General features: G+C 40.3%; 1 protein-coding gene across 28 annotated transcripts in view; it reads right to left on the bottom strand.

Moving 5' to 3' along the window:
* Window positions 1-17,538, bottom strand: part of rims1b (regulating synaptic membrane exocytosis 1b) — a 106,424-nt gene that overhangs the window by 25,362 nt on the left and 63,524 nt on the right. For 18 of the 28 annotated variants that reach the window (XM_086033309.1, XM_086033322.1, XM_086033310.1 and 15 more), the window contains 15 exons: window positions 15,426-15,466; window positions 13,881-13,991; window positions 10,600-10,699; window positions 9,671-9,794; window positions 9,520-9,576; window positions 9,196-9,242; window positions 8,891-9,006; window positions 8,657-8,787; window positions 6,896-7,067; window positions 6,584-6,737; window positions 6,372-6,428; window positions 3,713-3,866; window positions 2,078-2,194; window positions 1,596-1,658; window positions 1,053-1,130 (listed from right to left, as the gene is read on the bottom strand). In XM_086033309.1, the coding sequence (XP_085889435.1) occupies window positions 1,053-1,130; window positions 1,596-1,658; window positions 2,078-2,194; window positions 3,713-3,866; window positions 6,372-6,428; window positions 6,584-6,737; window positions 6,896-7,067; window positions 8,657-8,787; window positions 8,891-9,006; window positions 9,196-9,242; window positions 9,520-9,576; window positions 9,671-9,794; window positions 10,600-10,699; window positions 13,881-13,991; window positions 15,426-15,466 (1,522 nt within the window). The remainder of the gene's footprint in view (window positions 1-1,052; window positions 1,131-1,595; window positions 1,659-2,077; window positions 2,195-3,712; window positions 3,867-6,371; window positions 6,429-6,583; window positions 6,738-6,895; window positions 7,068-8,656; window positions 8,788-8,890; window positions 9,007-9,195; window positions 9,243-9,519; window positions 9,577-9,670; window positions 9,795-10,599; window positions 10,700-13,880; window positions 13,992-15,425; window positions 15,467-17,538) is intronic. The other 10 variants (XM_086033320.1, XM_086033329.1, XM_086033333.1 and 7 more) reach the window with 5 other exon arrangements.

Raw genomic sequence — 17,538 nt, 5'->3', positions numbered from 1 at the left:
TTACCCCCAACAATGTATGTATATATATATATATATATATATATAGAGAGAGAGAGAGAGAGAGAGAGAGACACACATATATATATACACGTCATATGGTGGCTGCCTGCTGTTATTTTAACTCCGTTAACTAATTTTAGTGCACAAAAGTTTTACTCGAAAGTTTTGCTTGCCTTAACCAGAATTCTGTGTCGCATTGTGCCAAAGTCACAATCTTGCAGAGATAGGCATTCCGTTCCCGGGATGGAACGGTCAATCTGTCCGTCCCAGACAGACGCACATTTTGGGGACAGATGAAACAAAAGTTTTTTAAAAAGGATGGACGAAGCAAGGACGGAAGTGGGGTTTCGTCCGTCACTCTAATCGTCCCTAACCGGTTCAAGAACAGACTGATGTGATGTGTTGGGTGCTTTTAAATAGAAAAACAATGTTCTCTTCTGCAATACCACACTCACAGTTATAGTCTGCCCTCCCGTGGGTTCAACACATGTAATATCATGGATTACGCCACAGGATGCCCATTTCACTGATGAGGAAAAAGTTGGATAGCAATTTTGTTTTCTTAACTGTTAAATATTTAGTACATATCTTATCCCTTTGCATGCGAATGTGCTTGTCTGGGACATCTCTAGAGTGGAAGAATCTCTCCGAACCGTCATTCATGCTCATGCCAGCGGCGCCGCACACTTAAAGCTACAACCCGGAAGTCTTTTATTCGATTAATTAATGGAATAATCAATAGAATAATCGATTCCTAAATCATTCGATAGTGACAGTCTTAGTATGAACCTGAAAATATTGTACATTTGCTAACCTAGGGTGAAATGGTGAACAGATACATAGGGAAGGTCCACAGTACCATCTTTGTTGGCAAAAACAACAACATGGCAGAACTAGTTGGCACCAACACAAGCAGACAGGGTGACATATGAGCATTTCATGTGTTGCGAAAAAAAGCTGCAGCAACAAAATGGCTCACCAACTGCACGAATGAGTGTGAAAAAACTGGACAAGGAAGAAAAAAGGGAAGAATGACTACCCTTCTTGCTTACCTGTACATGTCTTTATGGATACCATTTACTAACAGGGGCATTTTGGGAGGGAGTGTGTTGCTATGTTTACATGTACCCCTGGTTGTATGAGCGGAGGGCATGCATACAAAGACAAAAAAGTATATAACTGCTGTGAGTGACAACAGAAAATACAAAAACGAAACAAGTGAATCAAAGTATGCCTTCTTTGAGGACAACTTGTACAGCAATTTTTTCACACAGTGACTTTGTGTTGTTTATACTTGTTACTTCTAATTGTTGCGGGTGGATATATGTATGCATTTAAACAGTAATGGAACTTTGTGGTAATGCACCTGTTGACACAAAATATTTGAGATTACACATTTTCACACATGCACGCACACCCACCCCCACACACACACACCCCCACACACACACTCACACACACCCACATGGTTTGCAACCATAACAACACAATGCGTTAAATGTTGTTGTTAGGATATATTGAGGATGACAATGATTAGAAAATAGAATATAATACAAAATAAAACTGGATTATGATTGTATCTCTTTCTTTTTTACCTGTTTGTGTGTAGGCACTCTGCACTCCCGCCTCGGATTGACCTGTGCATCTCCAGGGCTTCACTGTCATTGCCATGACGATGGGTGAACAAATGAAAAATCACCCGAAAAAACACAACAGAAGAGGATGGCAACTCAGACAGGCATGTGATTTTATGAATGAGAAAAAAATAAATAATTCTGAGCTATCATTAAATCTTCATTAAACAATATACAGTAGACAGACATTGAAATGCAGCATGTGGCAATCACTAGTTTCACACTGTTAGTAGTATTAGTAGAAGATAGTCTCCAAATAAAATTAGACTACATTTTGAAAACAATATTTATATTAAAAGTTGCACTTTTTACGATGAAAAAAAGGAACGAAAGGAAAAGGTATTGCTAAACCATGTGCTTTTGTCAATTTTTTAAATCAAAATATTATCAAATACATGTTTTGCATAGTGGCATCCCCAAAATCTAAATCCCTAAAAGGTTACCTGTCTTCAGAGCACTCGTAGTCGGAGTCACCGGAGCGTTGATGCTCCAAATGGGAGTCGTGGTAATGGGAAGGGGACTGGGAGTGGTGGCGGTTCTGGTGGATCTCATCCAGGCTCCTGATATAAAAAAAATACTGAATTACTAATACAAAACACAAGTACATAACGTGACAGTGAAATGAACGGAAATGTATTCCGGTGGTCTGTTTGGATGTCTTTGAGCTGAATGTTCAAATGTGATTTGCATTGGTCAATAAATTTAAAAAAAAAACAGTGGATGTGTCATGATGGCATAAACAAATTAAATAATCCAACAGGAGGCTTGTCTGTCCAATAACTGAAATGTCCAAGCAACTTCAGCTACAAATAATAGGTGACTGTCAGATAATTCAATGGTGTGCTCAGTACACTGGTACAGTTTTACATTTCACAAAGTTGTAACATCTGACTAAAACTCCACCGCTGGTTGAGAAATGCTCTAAATACAGTATAAACAGAATTTCCTTTTGTTACAATTCTATATGTGTCAAAAATCAAGGTACACTTAAGGTTACGGAACGATCAACATTTCTTGAACAGACTAACACTGAGGGCCCAAAGTGTAGTCTAAATGTGCGCATGGGTGGAATTTTCTTTTTTGGGGGGATTTTGTCGACGTTGCGCTGGTAGAATTCATCATAATTCTGCGTTTATACCTTTGTGTACTGTTGTGGCATGGAAATCCCTCATTTGCATCAAAATCAGGGTGGTCGGAAGCGCAGTACGCGCTCGCTGGGGTCTGTGCGTGACACCGGCAGGTAAACTGCAAGCTCTCAGCTTGCTGATGATGTAGTCGGCCGTGCATGTGACATGGGGTGAGATCGCCTTGCACCCCCGATTGTGCATTCTAGATCGTGCAATCTAATGCGCAAAACTATCATCATCATCATCATCGTTGTCTTCTGCTTATCCGAGGTTGAGTCGCAGGGGGCAGCAGCTTAAGCAGGGAAACCCAGACTTCCCTCACCCTAGCCGCCACTTTGAGCAGCTCATCCTGGGGGATCCCGAGACGTTCCCAGGCTGACTGGGATGCATAGTCTCTCCAGCATGCCCGGGTCGTCCTCGGGGACTCCTCCCAGTGGGGCATGCCAAGAACACCTCACCAGGGAGGCATCAAGGTGGCATCTTAACATGATGCCCGAGCCACCTCATCTGGCTCCTCTCAATGAAGGAGAGACACAAAAAAAAACCTCCACCACGGTAAAGTGACAGCCCATGGAGGGCTAATGCGCAAAACCCTTTTTTAAATACAACAGTCTCTACGACTTTTGCACCAGTTGCCAATAGCACTCCTAATCTGTTTGAATGAATGAACATGCAATATAGCACTTGCTATTTGGGGTCTTAGTAAAAGATTTCCATCAGGCCCCGTACATTTACGACTTTTATACACTCACTCACGTGGACCAGTTCCACACTATTGCTGAACTGCTCCACAGGGCGGATGTAATTGCATACCGGGCCAGATGTTAGCCGCAGGTCAGGACTTTTGACAAATATGATCTACAACATATAGAACACTGGCTGATGCTCATATACTGTCATCATAGACAGCGAACGTGACATGATCCATTTGCGATGGCAGGTTGTACTGACCTTTGCATGGGTACATGTGCAGGCCGTGACCTCGCCCTGCACGAATCCTCTCGGTGAGGAGATACGGAGCGAGAGCGATGCTGAAGGGCACGCTGCTGTTCAGGCACAGCCAACGTACTGCCTCGCTCTCTTTCTCTTGAACTACGCTCTCCTCCTACAAAACCATTGAAACAAACACACCAAGAGCTCAGATGTGTGACCTTTGATATGGACATGATTAGTTCTGACCATTGCACTGCTAACTACCCCAGGATATGTTATACTTTGCAGAACATCAACATGTTTCACAGGCAAATGGCCAATAAGTTGACTTCTTATTAAAGAATAAGTATTATACGTTCAAATAAAATGACCTAAAAATCAGCCTTTTTTTTCTGGGTCTTTATTTTCCAATAGTAAAAAAAAACCGACTACATCGATATCGACCAATATGAAATACTGTGGATATTGACATTTGCAGTTCAATTTAATTTGTTCGCCTGAATTAGGTGCGAACGTCTGTTCAGTTCCCGATCAAAGATAATGTGCAATTGTGAGAGTCAACATTTGTCTCATGTGTACTCTGCAAATGACTGGCGACCAGTCCAGGATTTGTCCCCTCTTGCAAATGAGGTTTGTTGGAGAGAAAAAGAACTGTTCAGGGTCTGATTAAGACTTTTTGGGGTGGCCCTCATGGCCCCTTAGAGTCATAATACAATACTTGAAGTTTTAAGTCAATGACAAAATAATTACAATATTTACATTGCACCAACATTCCAACAATGTACAAGCACAACTTTTTTTGTTGACTAAATGGCAGCAGTCCGAAAACGGTGCCGCTGACCGTGTGAAGACAGTTTGCGGGGCCGGCATGGAAACAGATTGAAGCAAATATTGCTCACCATTAGCGACGCTTCAACGTGAACGGTCTTATGCCATTTTCGAGAGGAGTGGCTGAGAATGGTGGCTGCGGGCGGAGAGCGGCTGAGAATGGTGACTGCAGCCAGACAATTTCCGAGTGAAGTGTTTATGAAGAACACAGCTAATGCCGTAAAGTGTATTGATGTTGGTGGTGTCCTAAAACATCTATGATGAACATACTAATCTTGAGCAGACAGTGTTGTTGTGTTGTATTCTTCCGACAAAGCATCACTTTGCATTGCCACCCTTGTTATATTTCGTGGTCGGTCCCACTGCTGCCTGTATGAATCGAACAGCGAACGGGTTAGCCGAAGCTAGTGATACGAGACTAATGCCCATTCGAGTCTTGCCACCAGGCGTGTGCACGTCCGTGAGCGTATGCCTGTCTCATTTTTTTTCTTGCGTCACAACAGGGTTATGCCGTCTTTGTTTCGGGGATTAGAGTCTTTTGATCTAAAGTGTATATATAGTATACAGGACGTATATACATATATATACATATTGTAATATGAATATAAAGTATATTTATATATATATATATATATATACACATATATATACACATATATTTATATACATACAATAATATATATATATATATATATATATAAATATATATATATAAAGTATATATATATATATATATATATATATATATATATGCATGTATAAATAAAATAAAATAATAAAAATGAATAAATAAATAAACAAATAAATAAAAGAAGGGACTACCAATCACACGTGGCACGAGTGGATGAAAAAACTCGCGCTCTCATGTTTTAGGGGCAAATTGCAACCATTTAGGAGTATCTGGGAGCCCTATATATATATATATATATATATATATATATATATATATATATATATATATATATATATATATATATCTATATATATATATATATTTTTTTTTTAATACATATCGTCGCTGTCCTGTGAAAAACACTTATCTCCAATTTTGAAAACTTTTTTTAATTTTCACTTTAATGCGATGTTTGTAACGCGGAAACAATCGGAAACATGATTCATGTAAAAATAAGGAAATTAGAAAAATGGAGGTGTTTTTCACATGACAGCAACGATATACATGTTTCTATATATACATATCTACATTTTTTCATTTATTATTAACTAATGAAAGAAGCATTTTTTTCATAAGGCAAAATAAGTAAGATCAATGTGTTCTTAGCTAATTAATTGTAATTCCCCTCCTAGATAATGTTCAACTGGGTGTCGATGCACATTTGAATCTGCATCTGACTGGTCAAATTTAGATAACAGCATCCAATTCCATAAGAAAATGATTGCATGTTTTTGCAATATGCATAGTGCACAGGCCATTATCGCGATGTCAATCATTTTTTGATATATTGTGCAGCCCTAACATGTATACGTATAAACTATGTCTATAAACTATTTTCCGATTTTTGAGGCATGCAGATCAATGACAGAAGTGGAATGGCAGTGAACTAAAGCTACATTTCCACATGCACTTATGTGACCAGTGATTCTACAGTCAGCAGAGGAGGAGAACTTTTTACTGTAGCCCCTGACAGTAGAGTACATTTCTAAAATACAGCCAGAATAACATACACCAGCAGTCCAATAGAAATACAATGATATGTTCATGTGATTAAAGGTTTGGATGCAAGTTGTTGGATTTCAGAGTTTTAGGGGGCAATAATCTGTTCTCTCACCCAGTGCTGGGTGCCCATAGGCTGCTAGAAGGCAACATGTATTAACCATGCCCCCTACCCACCTTTAGTCACTATCATCAAACCATCATCAAACTCTGTATCAATGATGCGATGAGACCCTGTACTCACGCACACACATACAAAAGACGATCAAATTGTGAGGATCTGCATCTTGTGCACCAAGGGACAAATGTGTCATGTGAAAAAAACTAAAACCCCACACCCAAGTATACTTTTGGCTCTCAAGTTGACAGAATGTTGCTAAAAGACATACTTTGTAGTTTCTTGCTGGGGCTGTCTCCATGGACGTGTCTGCGTGGAAGGTATGGGGATGGCTGAGGCAATGGTATCGAGGACACATCATGAGTCTGGAGTTTATACCAGTGAGGAATGTCGTCCAACAAGGCGGTCTCCAACTCTATAAGGATCTGAGAGAAGGAACACCCATAAAGTGAATACACTTTAATCCCTCGAGTTGCTTTCATCCATACATGTGAATGTATATGGGCTAACTGTGACCATGAAACAGTTCAAACGGCAGCTGTAAACCAGTTAAAAAGGACTTGGTTGGCGGGCCTCAACTTACCTCGCCCATGAATTCACTTTCCTCTTCCTGGACCCTGGGTTGGTCCCAGACAGTGATCTCTAGCATGTGCTCGCGAAAGTCTCGCCGGTGAACGTGTGAATATATGAAGGTCTGATTCCACTTGGGCCCTGCGCTCTTTTTCACTGTTTTAGTCCGACGTTTACTCTTGTCACTGGAACAGAAGCATTATTATTACCATGGGGCATAGATAGTTATTTGTCTCAAAAACGTGTATGATGTCTTCTTATTAAGTCAAAGTTTTTAAATTCTTTCTTCAGACCTTGTGCAATTTCGGTGATCAGTATTCACCTTCTTCAGAGACGTTTGACAACACATGATGTATCAGGAGCTAGCCGGCATTTGCGGCTGCCTGCTTACACACCTGCTGCCAGCGACACCAAAACTGCACAATATCTGAACAAAGTATTTTATTCATGTGCGTGTGTTTGTTTGATTGTAGTTATAAATTGTAAGATTATTGTGATCTCAAATTATTGAAATGAAATTAGATAGCGTTGCTGTCGGCCGAATCTCGGAAATCCAAAAATGGTCAAATTCATTTTATTCCGCAAATCGATTCTAATGGTCCGTCCCTACTTCGTCTGTCATTTTTATGCAATTCTAGCCAATATAAAGCGGTGAAAATAGCAAATACTCAAATAAAGCACGATTGCACAGCCGCTCTTGACCGCAACCTGTGTGTGTGTGCAACATTTACGTTCAGCCTATGTCTATTAAGAACAAACGCTGTTTAATCTGTGTAGATTCTCTCTGTCTTTTTTGTCAGACTAACTTTTCAACATTATGAAAAGATTAACTGCCAGACGTACTCAACAGCCGACATAGCCATAGGATATGAAAGCCTTCTTACATCTTTTTTTTTTTTTTTTAAACGCTGCTATTGTTTTTTGTTTCTTCATTTTTGCTTCTTATTTCAGCACACGACAGGCATCAGTGTAAAAAATGACGTGTTGGCTCATCATCAAAAAGAACTGATGTGACGAATATTTAAGTTCTCTATTTCAGTTCAGCTAATGGTGAGTAGATGCCACAAGACCTATCTAGCTAAGTAGAAATAAGGTAGGCTACAAATGTTTGTGGAGAAAATGAAACTTTTTCAAATTATTACGTTGAGCAGGTATGTAATTTTTTACAGTGGGAGAGTGACTCGTGCCATCTGAATGATGGTGTGTTCAAGAATTTAGAGCTCTCAACACCACAACGAAGGAGTTGTGTGCTAACAGCGCTTCCCAGCCTTACCAACATACAGGAAAAAATGAAGTGTTAACGTGAGTAAAAATTTAAAGCTATGTCGGACTTATGAGATTCATCTGCCATGCCACATTGGAGGTCTGTACTCAGGAAAAGAAAAATACTTACTTGAAGGTGCAAATTCTGACATTCTTGATTAACTTAAATGCATCAGTAGTAGTAGTGACATAACCGCCCGGACATACACAAGTCCTCTCCGTTTCAGATCTTTGCTGCCTTACGGGCAAAAGTTGAGGGTAGAGGTAGGGGGACGGATTTAAGTCTTTTTGAAAGTGGGGAGGACGTGTCTCCCCCGTCCCCAGTACCATCTGCGCCCACACAATGGCATGCATCACACAATATTTATTAATACTATACACTACCCTACAATACACTACAATAATTTCTCAATCGAATCACTACTCAAACAGAATGTAGCTTTGCTTGGTCGGGTGGGCAATAAATGTCCCACTTGTCCCTTATACGAGATTTCGTCTATGCAGTCCTTACCTTCTGTCAGGCAGGAAATACATCTTGACATATGGGTTCCGAGGTCGTCCATCCGGTCGTGATGGCAGGTCTATGGCTTGAAGGACGTTGACTATGAGCTGATGGCCTACTTTGTCATACCACAGTTTCACCTGTAATGTTAGTCAGGAGGCATTTAACCCCTCTCCGTAGACATATAGCCATTTTCAGCAGATAATGTATCAGTTGGTTTATGTCCCTAATGCAGGTACTTACCGACAGTTGTCCAGGCAGCACCAGAGGAAGGTCTCTGAGGGTTCCTGGGCTTGTTGGGGACATCACTGATATAGATGGGCGGTCCATTTTCTGTGACTCAAAGGAACTAGAACCTGCTAAAGGATGGCGAGTACAACACCCAATGATATAAAACAAAAAAGGAAACAACAACAGGCACGCCAAGATTAGAGAGTAAACATTTTCCCCCCAAAAAATCTCAAGTTTGTTAGGAAGCATCCTAAAATAGACAATTGCTTGAGAATCTAATGTCACTGTTTAAAAGGAGAACCATTTTGGATACTTACTAGATTCGAGAGGAGGATGCGATGACTCTGGGATTCTAGGAATGTCCCTGTGGAAAGTAAAAATTCCCCAACATATTTCAATGAGCAAGCACCAATTCAATGCCAAGCAACAGTTACACAAGAAAACAAACGTAATACTCAAATATACAATACATATGTACAGTATGCTATATGTACAGCACAGTATGTATGTAGAGTATGTACAGTATGTCAAACATGGTGGGAAAAAGCAGGAAAACAACGACAAAGGAAAATCTATCATTTGAAGGATTTGAGGTAAGCTGTAGGGGACAGGCTCTACCAATTAAATTCGACACTACTTACTGATTTGCTTTATATACTTTTCTCAAGATGTTTTTGGACATAATTCGCTGAATAGAACTTTTAGATAAAGGAAGGAGATATTAAAAATATCTGTCAGAATTTTGTTTCTGCTACAATAACGATTCTTACACATGAATGAAGCCAATCTTACCCTATGGGTCTTGAAACAACTAGTTCCACTTGAGGCTCAGCTTTTGATTCAAGAATTATGTTGTAAACCTCTTTCTTGGTTGCTCCTGGCAATGACTTCCCATTCCATTGCAACACCTCATCACCTGGATCAAAGATTGCAGGAACAGGAATGTGAATGTATTGCTTGTGCCATGAAGTGTACATTTCAGGAATATTGACTAATATTACAGAATCAAATGTTTTAATGATATAATGAAAAGTAAAAACTCCTTTGAGCCTCTGGTTGTTTATTCCATACAGAGCTCTCCCCGAACCCCACCTTGGCTTCGCCGACCACATTTCCATGCTGCTGGCCGCAGCCTATAAACCACAGGGGCAACAGTCCAAGCCTGTGGCTGGAGATTAATTGGACACTCTAAATTGCCCCTAGGTGTGATTGTGAGTGCAAATGTTTGTTTGTTTCTGTGTGCCCTGCGATTGGCTGGAAACCAGTTCAGGGTGGACCCCGCCCACTGCCCTAAGACAGCTGGGATAGGCTCCAGCACGCCTGCGACCCTTGTGAGGATAAGCGGATTGGATAATGGATGGATGGAAATTGACCATATTTGGACGTAGGAGTTTTTTTGCCCGATGCAGCTATCTAGATCTGGCACATCTTTTGGGCATCATCTTCAGGAGTTAAAGAAAGAGCACAAAAATATGTGGAGATACTACTCCACGTAGTATCGCTTGAACAGTATGTAAATAAACTCGGCTGATGATGTCACGGTTTAACCAAGAAAAATATATTCACAGTATTACAGAATTGTATTGTATATTGATATTTTGTTGTATTTAAATTAATATGATAATTCACAAAAAAAAAAAATACATGCATTATACGCCACTAAAATAAAATAGAATAGTTGAATTTGCGAATAGCCAGGGGATTACAGTAAACCTGCTCACCTGCTCTTAAATGTCCCACGACATCTGCCAGGCTCCCTTTTTTTACTTTGGTGATGAAGGCCCCAAGTCTCCCAGTCTCTGTCAGCTTCCCACCTACAACCTACACAAATAAGAGGACTGAGACTAAAGACATCATTAAGATTCGAAGTGTCTCCCCCTCATAGCCTTGATGTTTTGTTTTGATAGTTGTTGGTTTGTTATACTGCCCGAAAAATGTACAACAATCCTCACAGCTTTGTGTGGACAGCACAAGAACCCATTACATTTTGGTGCAAATATGGATAAAAATTAGGGATGTCCCGATCACATTATTTTTTTTTAACCCGAGTCTGAATCTTTGAGTCCCAATCTGTCTTGGCAATGCATTGAGGAAAAAACAAACAAACTTCAAAATCATCTCAAATTAATAAACAAATATACATGTATTTACATGTATTTTTATATATACAAATATAAATCATATGGGCCATTCCACCAAATCAGTGCCAACAGCTTCTTGTAACTATCTCAAAATAAACTTATACCCATTTTTTTTTTTTTTTTTTTTTTTTTTACTCTAATGTGATTTTACGTAAACGTATTGAACTAATCCAAAATATATTTTGGCCCATCTAATCACACGTTTTTTTTTACTATTATTAATGCAATTGTTTTTTGTACTGTACTCCTAACTTGAGAAACTGAAGTACAGAAGTAACAGAAATACAGAGTTGCCAACCTCCAGTACAGACATTCACATCCTGAACAATTTGTCAGAATATTCATATTTATTAAATCCTGTCAGGAATGTTACAGCGGGACTGACGCGAGTTCGAATCCTGGTCAGGCCAAACGGTAATATTCAGTTGGGTCCTTAGGCAAGACCCTTCATGCTATGCACCGATACCTCGGATGAGTGACACAAATAACAATAAGCGTAATACTGGCTGATGTCGCTCGAGTCAACGAGGTCTGTGCTAGCTGTTGGTTGAACCAGGACACACAGGTGAGAAATGGGCTATTGGAACAAGAATGTGGCATTCATGGACCGGAGCAGAAAATATGGTGTGGATGGAGTGCTTCTACGGTAGCGGTAGTAACCCCAGTGAGAGAGGATACATGCAGAGGATGGAGGAGGCATGGATTCTTCGGAGCCCCACATCCAAATTGAACAAGAAACAACTACCAGCTCAGAATTCAAACATCAGCAATAGGAAGTTGCTATCACAGCTAGAGATGGATGAGTACAATGTGCTTCATCTGCGGTACAAAGATGCTACGGCAAGGGAGAGCCTGGACACAAGGTCATTGCGAGGGCGGTTCACCATCAACCCCAAAATGTTGAAAAAGGAAGGGTTTTACCTTAGGCAGCTGCCTTAGACGAAAGAAGATGGATTAAACAACAGCACTGATTTGCCGGTCCAATTTAAAATCATTGTCCATTTTAAAACCCAAGTTCGAGACTGTTTGCTTTAGATAAGACGCCAGGGGGCCCAGGTCAACAGGGTGGGATATACAAGGGCCACTGGGAACAAACACCATAACCTCTGTTTTGTTTTTATTGAAATTAAGGAAATTCAGTGCCATACTGGCTTTGATTTCCTCCAGACAAGACAAAAGGGGTCTTAAGAAGAAAGCATGCTTTTTGCTTAGTAGGACATAGATCTGACTGTCACCCGCATAGCCGTGGAAGGGAATACCATGTTTTCTTTGGATGTAATCTAGGGGCAGCAAATACAGTGAAAACAGCAGGGGCCCCAAAATAGAACCCCGTGGAATACCATACAGCAGAGTGGCAGCGCTCAGAGCAACCTAAGCTAACAGAAAAAGTCCTGCCTGCCAAATAGGATCTCGGATCATTTCAAAACCAGACTGGAAAACCTCCATGACTTTATGGTCATCCAAGAAAGATTTTAACTGCGTGTGCACTACTTTTTCCATCAGGGGTTTAATCAGGGGTTGCACTAAAGCATGTTTAAAATGTTGGTGGACTACACCAGGAGACAGAAGTCTATATATAATGACCAAAACCGTTCCACCAATAATCAGGAGAACATCCTTAACTTATTAAAAGCCTGAAGCCCCTCGTGAGACATCTCTCTAAAACCTACGGTCGCCTTTGGAGTCACACTTGAAAACTTGACATTTTCGCCACCTACAAAATAATTAATATCTCAGCCCCTGTAGCAGATAGAAACATAATTCCAAAAGAATTTGAGAGCTTGGACATGTGGCTTTCACACAGGCATGAGTTTATTAATCTTTACTGTTTCAATCAAAGATGCTTTAAATACATACTTTGATTTCGGGGGATTCACGGTATATCCAAATCACACAACTGCTATAGAAATTATAACAGTTATTCGATCTACAGGCGGCACGGTGTTCGACTAGTTAGCACGTCCTCCTCACAGTTCAGAGGTCGTGGGTTCGATCCCGGCTCCGGCCTCCCTGTGTGGAGTTTGCATGTTCTCCCCTTGCCTGCGTGGGTTTTCCCCGGAAACTCCGGTTTCCTCGTACATTCAAAAAACATGCATGGTAAGTTGATTGGACACTCTAAATTGCCCCTAGGTGTGATTGTGAGTGCGGATGTTTGTTTGCCTCTGTGTGCCCTGCGATTGGCTGGCAACCAATTCAGGGTGTCCCCCGCCTACTGCCCGAAGACAGCTGGGAAAGGCTCCAGCACGCCCCACGACCCTTGTGAGGATAAGCGGTATAGATAATGGATGGATGGATTCGATCTACAGGCTGCATATGCCTCCCAGGTTTTGACGAAGGGGGCCAGCTAGCTGCATGCTAGCATCAAATATTCTCAGGTTCCCAGCCCTACAGAGTAAGTAACGACCTGCAAATCGTGAGAGCGTAGCATTCATGAGTAGAGAAAGAACAATTTGAAGGGCTATTTCAGGATACGTGTGATATTCGATTGTATGTTATTCATGAGAAATTACAGTATGACTTTTTCTACAAGCGTTAACTGTTAGCTGGAGAGAGATCTTTGAGCTACAACAGCAGGCGTTTTCGTCTGAGTTCACGATAAAGAACTTTCATTGCCATCTACATCCATGTTGCTGATTGCAGAAACAGCCGCTCACCAAATGAGGTCATGTAACAAATACAGGGTTCAACAATTTATGTACACTTTAACATTCAACTTTGGCATACTGTAAGTCTATGCTGTATTATTTCTTGTGTATGCACTGTCACATGCTATTTGATTGGTTATATCAATCAATCAATCAATTAATCATTTGCCACAGAGTTAATGTATGTTATTTTAAATGTGCAGCATCTCTGCTTACTTTTAGGCCCAATAGTGACCCAGCTTCTCGTGGCATGGCCGATCTCTTGCTAAGCGTGATGCGTCCAATCAGATGATCACCTTCTTTCGATGGCTGCCACGTTACAGGATGCTAAAGGGATCAGATACAGTGATGTTACGAGACAAAAACATTTAAGATTATATGTCATATTAGGAAAATACTGCAACACAAAGAGAAATAAATGTGATAGTATTTCTATTTACTGTAATTCCTTGAGTACAACGCATTCAAATAAACAACCCTACTCAAACTCACTCTTCAAAAGCAGGTTTTTCTCTGTACTCCTGGTCACTGGTATCCATTTTATCTGGTTGGACTTTTAATGCCTTTCTTTTTCTTTGTTTTTAATGCACCCTCAGACAGGGTCTCATAATACACTATAAGACACAGTGGTTAAAGTCATCCTTTTTTTCACTGCTTTGGTCAATCTCCACCTGCACATTCACCTGTTACTTGACATTTAATTAACTTGGGAGTTGTGCTCTGTGGTTGGGAGTCAACCCCTGTTTTTCATGGAAAACGCATATTGGAGGTTTATCAGCGTTGTTGAAGAATTCTTGGGAGTTTTCAAAAAAAAAATACCCCCCCCCCCCCCCCAACCCCCCAATTTCAATGGCTGTCAATTCCACGCAGATTTTCGCTATTTGCAGGCTGGACTGATCCCTATCATCTGTGTATAGCATTGGTCCAATGTATGACAAATTCACACATGAGCATTTTTAGTCTGTCCAGTAATCTAAGACACTAAATCCGGTGTCACGTTATGTCAAATGGATGTGCTAGTAACAGATATGAGATGACAGTGTAACAAACTGTTTAATGTGTGTTTCATTGTTGTGTGTTGATATGGAAGGTTGTGATGTGCATTTGTTATGTGGACTATTGCAAGCACCGCTATTTACGAGCTCTTGAACGCATCCCTTGTTCGCACGGATGGGAAGAGTGCGAGAGAGCTAGTCAGCTAAAGAAGACTGTTTGTGTGCTGTTTGTGATGTCCCGGTGCTTTTAGTTCAAGCATCAGCCACAACCATACAGTCGCTGTGTTTTGTTGTTAATACACCGAGTTCACTGACTAACGTCTGCTGAGAACCTTGGAAGATGTTACAATATGATAACAGATCAATATAGCGGCACCCGCAATGCTCTTTAATTCATGGTGAGTAATAATAATGATCTTATTATATTCTACAAATTTGTAACATTAGCTATAACATATCATATTTTAATAAAAGTACAAATTTTTCACAACCCCTAAGTAACGGCAAAAATCTATACAAAAGTGACAAAATTATTATTATTTTTTTTTTTTTTACTTAAATCTTGGTATTATAAACCCCAACACTCCTCTCAATTTTGGATGACTAATTTTTTATTTTTTGGGGGCAAAATAACTTATTCTCGAGAAATTAAGGTAATTTGGTACTGCGCAGACATTTGATGAATTAATTTTTATTGACAAATTAGTAATTTACAAATCATGTCCTGCAAAAAGGAGACTAAAATGAATATTCTGCTGGAACTTACATGCCAAACAGTAGGATCAAGTGGATGACAGTCCCAGTCACCTGCACAAAGTACACAGATAAATACTTTTACACATTTAATCTTATCAAGAATGAAAAGCAAACTAGACAAAACATGTTTAAAAATTATAGTTTGCAGAGGATGGAGTGGTCCGATGATTGTGATATTCCCACAAGCTGACTTAAAAGCATTCCAACCAACATAATATTAGGGATACAAGACAACCTTTTCTCGTGTATGTTGGAAAAATAATATGCTGTAACCTGAACCTCTTAATGTTCTTGTACATGGCGTGTAACATATTGTTGCTCTGGCTCCTGTGACTGGGAGAGAACAAAACGTAGTATAAAACCGCTGTCAGCTATCTGAATTGCTAATGCAAATAAATTAGTCTACAGAGGTGTCATACACCTCCATGATTCTCAGAACACTGAACACCTCCATGATTCTCAGAACATTGGACGATTACCTTACAAATGTATTTCCACAATAGTATTTTCATCTTTGGAAACACGTTATAATCATCAGCAGATTCCTAGGATTTTTTTTTTTTTTGTGGAAATTTTATTTGGGGAAGAAGTGAAATATAAATGTATGGAAATGTGGAAAGGAAGGGAAGGAAAACCCAAATACTTTTGGGGCAGCAGAAAGGGTCATGGTTAGTGCGCTGCTGCAGACAAAAAAATACTGTGTATGACCACCAGGGTTAGAAAGACGCTAGTCTGCTTTCTGACTTCCTGATGTTCATCCAAGAGGCAAAGCACCTTTCAGTGACAATAGTCCTTACATGCTTGCATGGGTGTGGTCGACTTTTCTGTGTAGTTACATCCCATCCATCCATCCATCCATTATGTAAATTACATTTCCTCTGGAGGAATCACAATCAGGGTAATAATGTAAATAATAACAATAAATAATCCATCCATTATCCGAACCGCTTATCCTCACAAGGGTCACGGGCGTGCTGGAGCCTATCCTAGCTGACTTCGGGCAGTAGGCGGGGTACACCCTGAACTGTTTGCCAGCCAATCGCAGGGTACACACAGACAAACAAATATTCACACTCTCAATAACACCTATGGACAATTTAGGGTGACCGATCAACCTATCATGCATGTTTTTGAAATGTGGGAGGAAACCAGACTACCCGGAGAAAACTCACGCAGGCACGGGGAGAACATGCAAACTCCACACAGGAAGGCCGGGGCCGGAATCGAACCCACGACCTCTGACTGTGAGGCGGACGTGCTAACCAGTGCCGCCCACAATAAATAATATTTATTATTGTTAGCCAGTGATTTACATCTGAATATCATCAATTTACAGTGTGTATGTTATTTGTTCAAATGTATATCTGTGTATCTTTTTGTCTTGATGTAATCATGTTATATAGCCGTTATCACGAGGCGGACATTCCACCTCTGCATACATACATTCACCCAATCACGGATGTCAGAAGTAACGAATGTAGAAGCAGGTCCCGTGTTGACAGACAGACAGACAGTTGAACTTTTGCCAAACACATAATTAAAGCGCTAAACAAGGGTCTTCAATCCTGTTCCTGGAGGGCCGGTTTCCTGGATGTTTACCATCTCTCTCTCCTGCAACACACCTGATTCAAATGATCAGATAATCAGCAAGGTCTGCAGAAGCTGGATAACGATCTTGATCATTTTAATCAGGTGCGCTGCAGCAGGGTGAGATGGAAAACAGGCAGGAAATCCGCCCTCCAGAATGGCTCTTATAAGAAAACCGCTAAAGGATATTGAATGTGAATATTGTCTCGGTGTCTGAGCCAAAAAAACACATATATTGCTTTCAAGTCACATTAAACGACTTTGAATTATCCCCCACCCATGTTGAAAAAAAAACCTGAAGGATGACACGGGGCAGGGATCGGCAACATTAAACTCTCAAAGAGCCATTTCAACCTGGTTTCCATGGAATAGAAAACACTAGGAGCCACAAACACTTTTTGATATCCGAAAGGAAAATGCTAGCCTATATGTACTGTATATAGTATACAGTGCGTTGCTTATGAAATCCATGCAGTCCATCCATGTTTCAGAAAATGAAGTTGTACGTATTTAAATGAACACATTTTGAACTCTTA

The sequence above is a fragment of the Filicampus tigris genome, chromosome 6 (assembly GCF_054856515.1).
Source record: "Filicampus tigris isolate MCC_2025a chromosome 6, RoL_Ftig_1.0, whole genome shotgun sequence".
Taxonomy (NCBI): Eukaryota; Metazoa; Chordata; class Actinopteri; order Syngnathiformes; family Syngnathidae; genus Filicampus; species Filicampus tigris.
The sequence above is the reverse complement of the archived record's forward strand: the minus strand, read 5'-3'. Positions and strand labels throughout refer to the sequence as shown.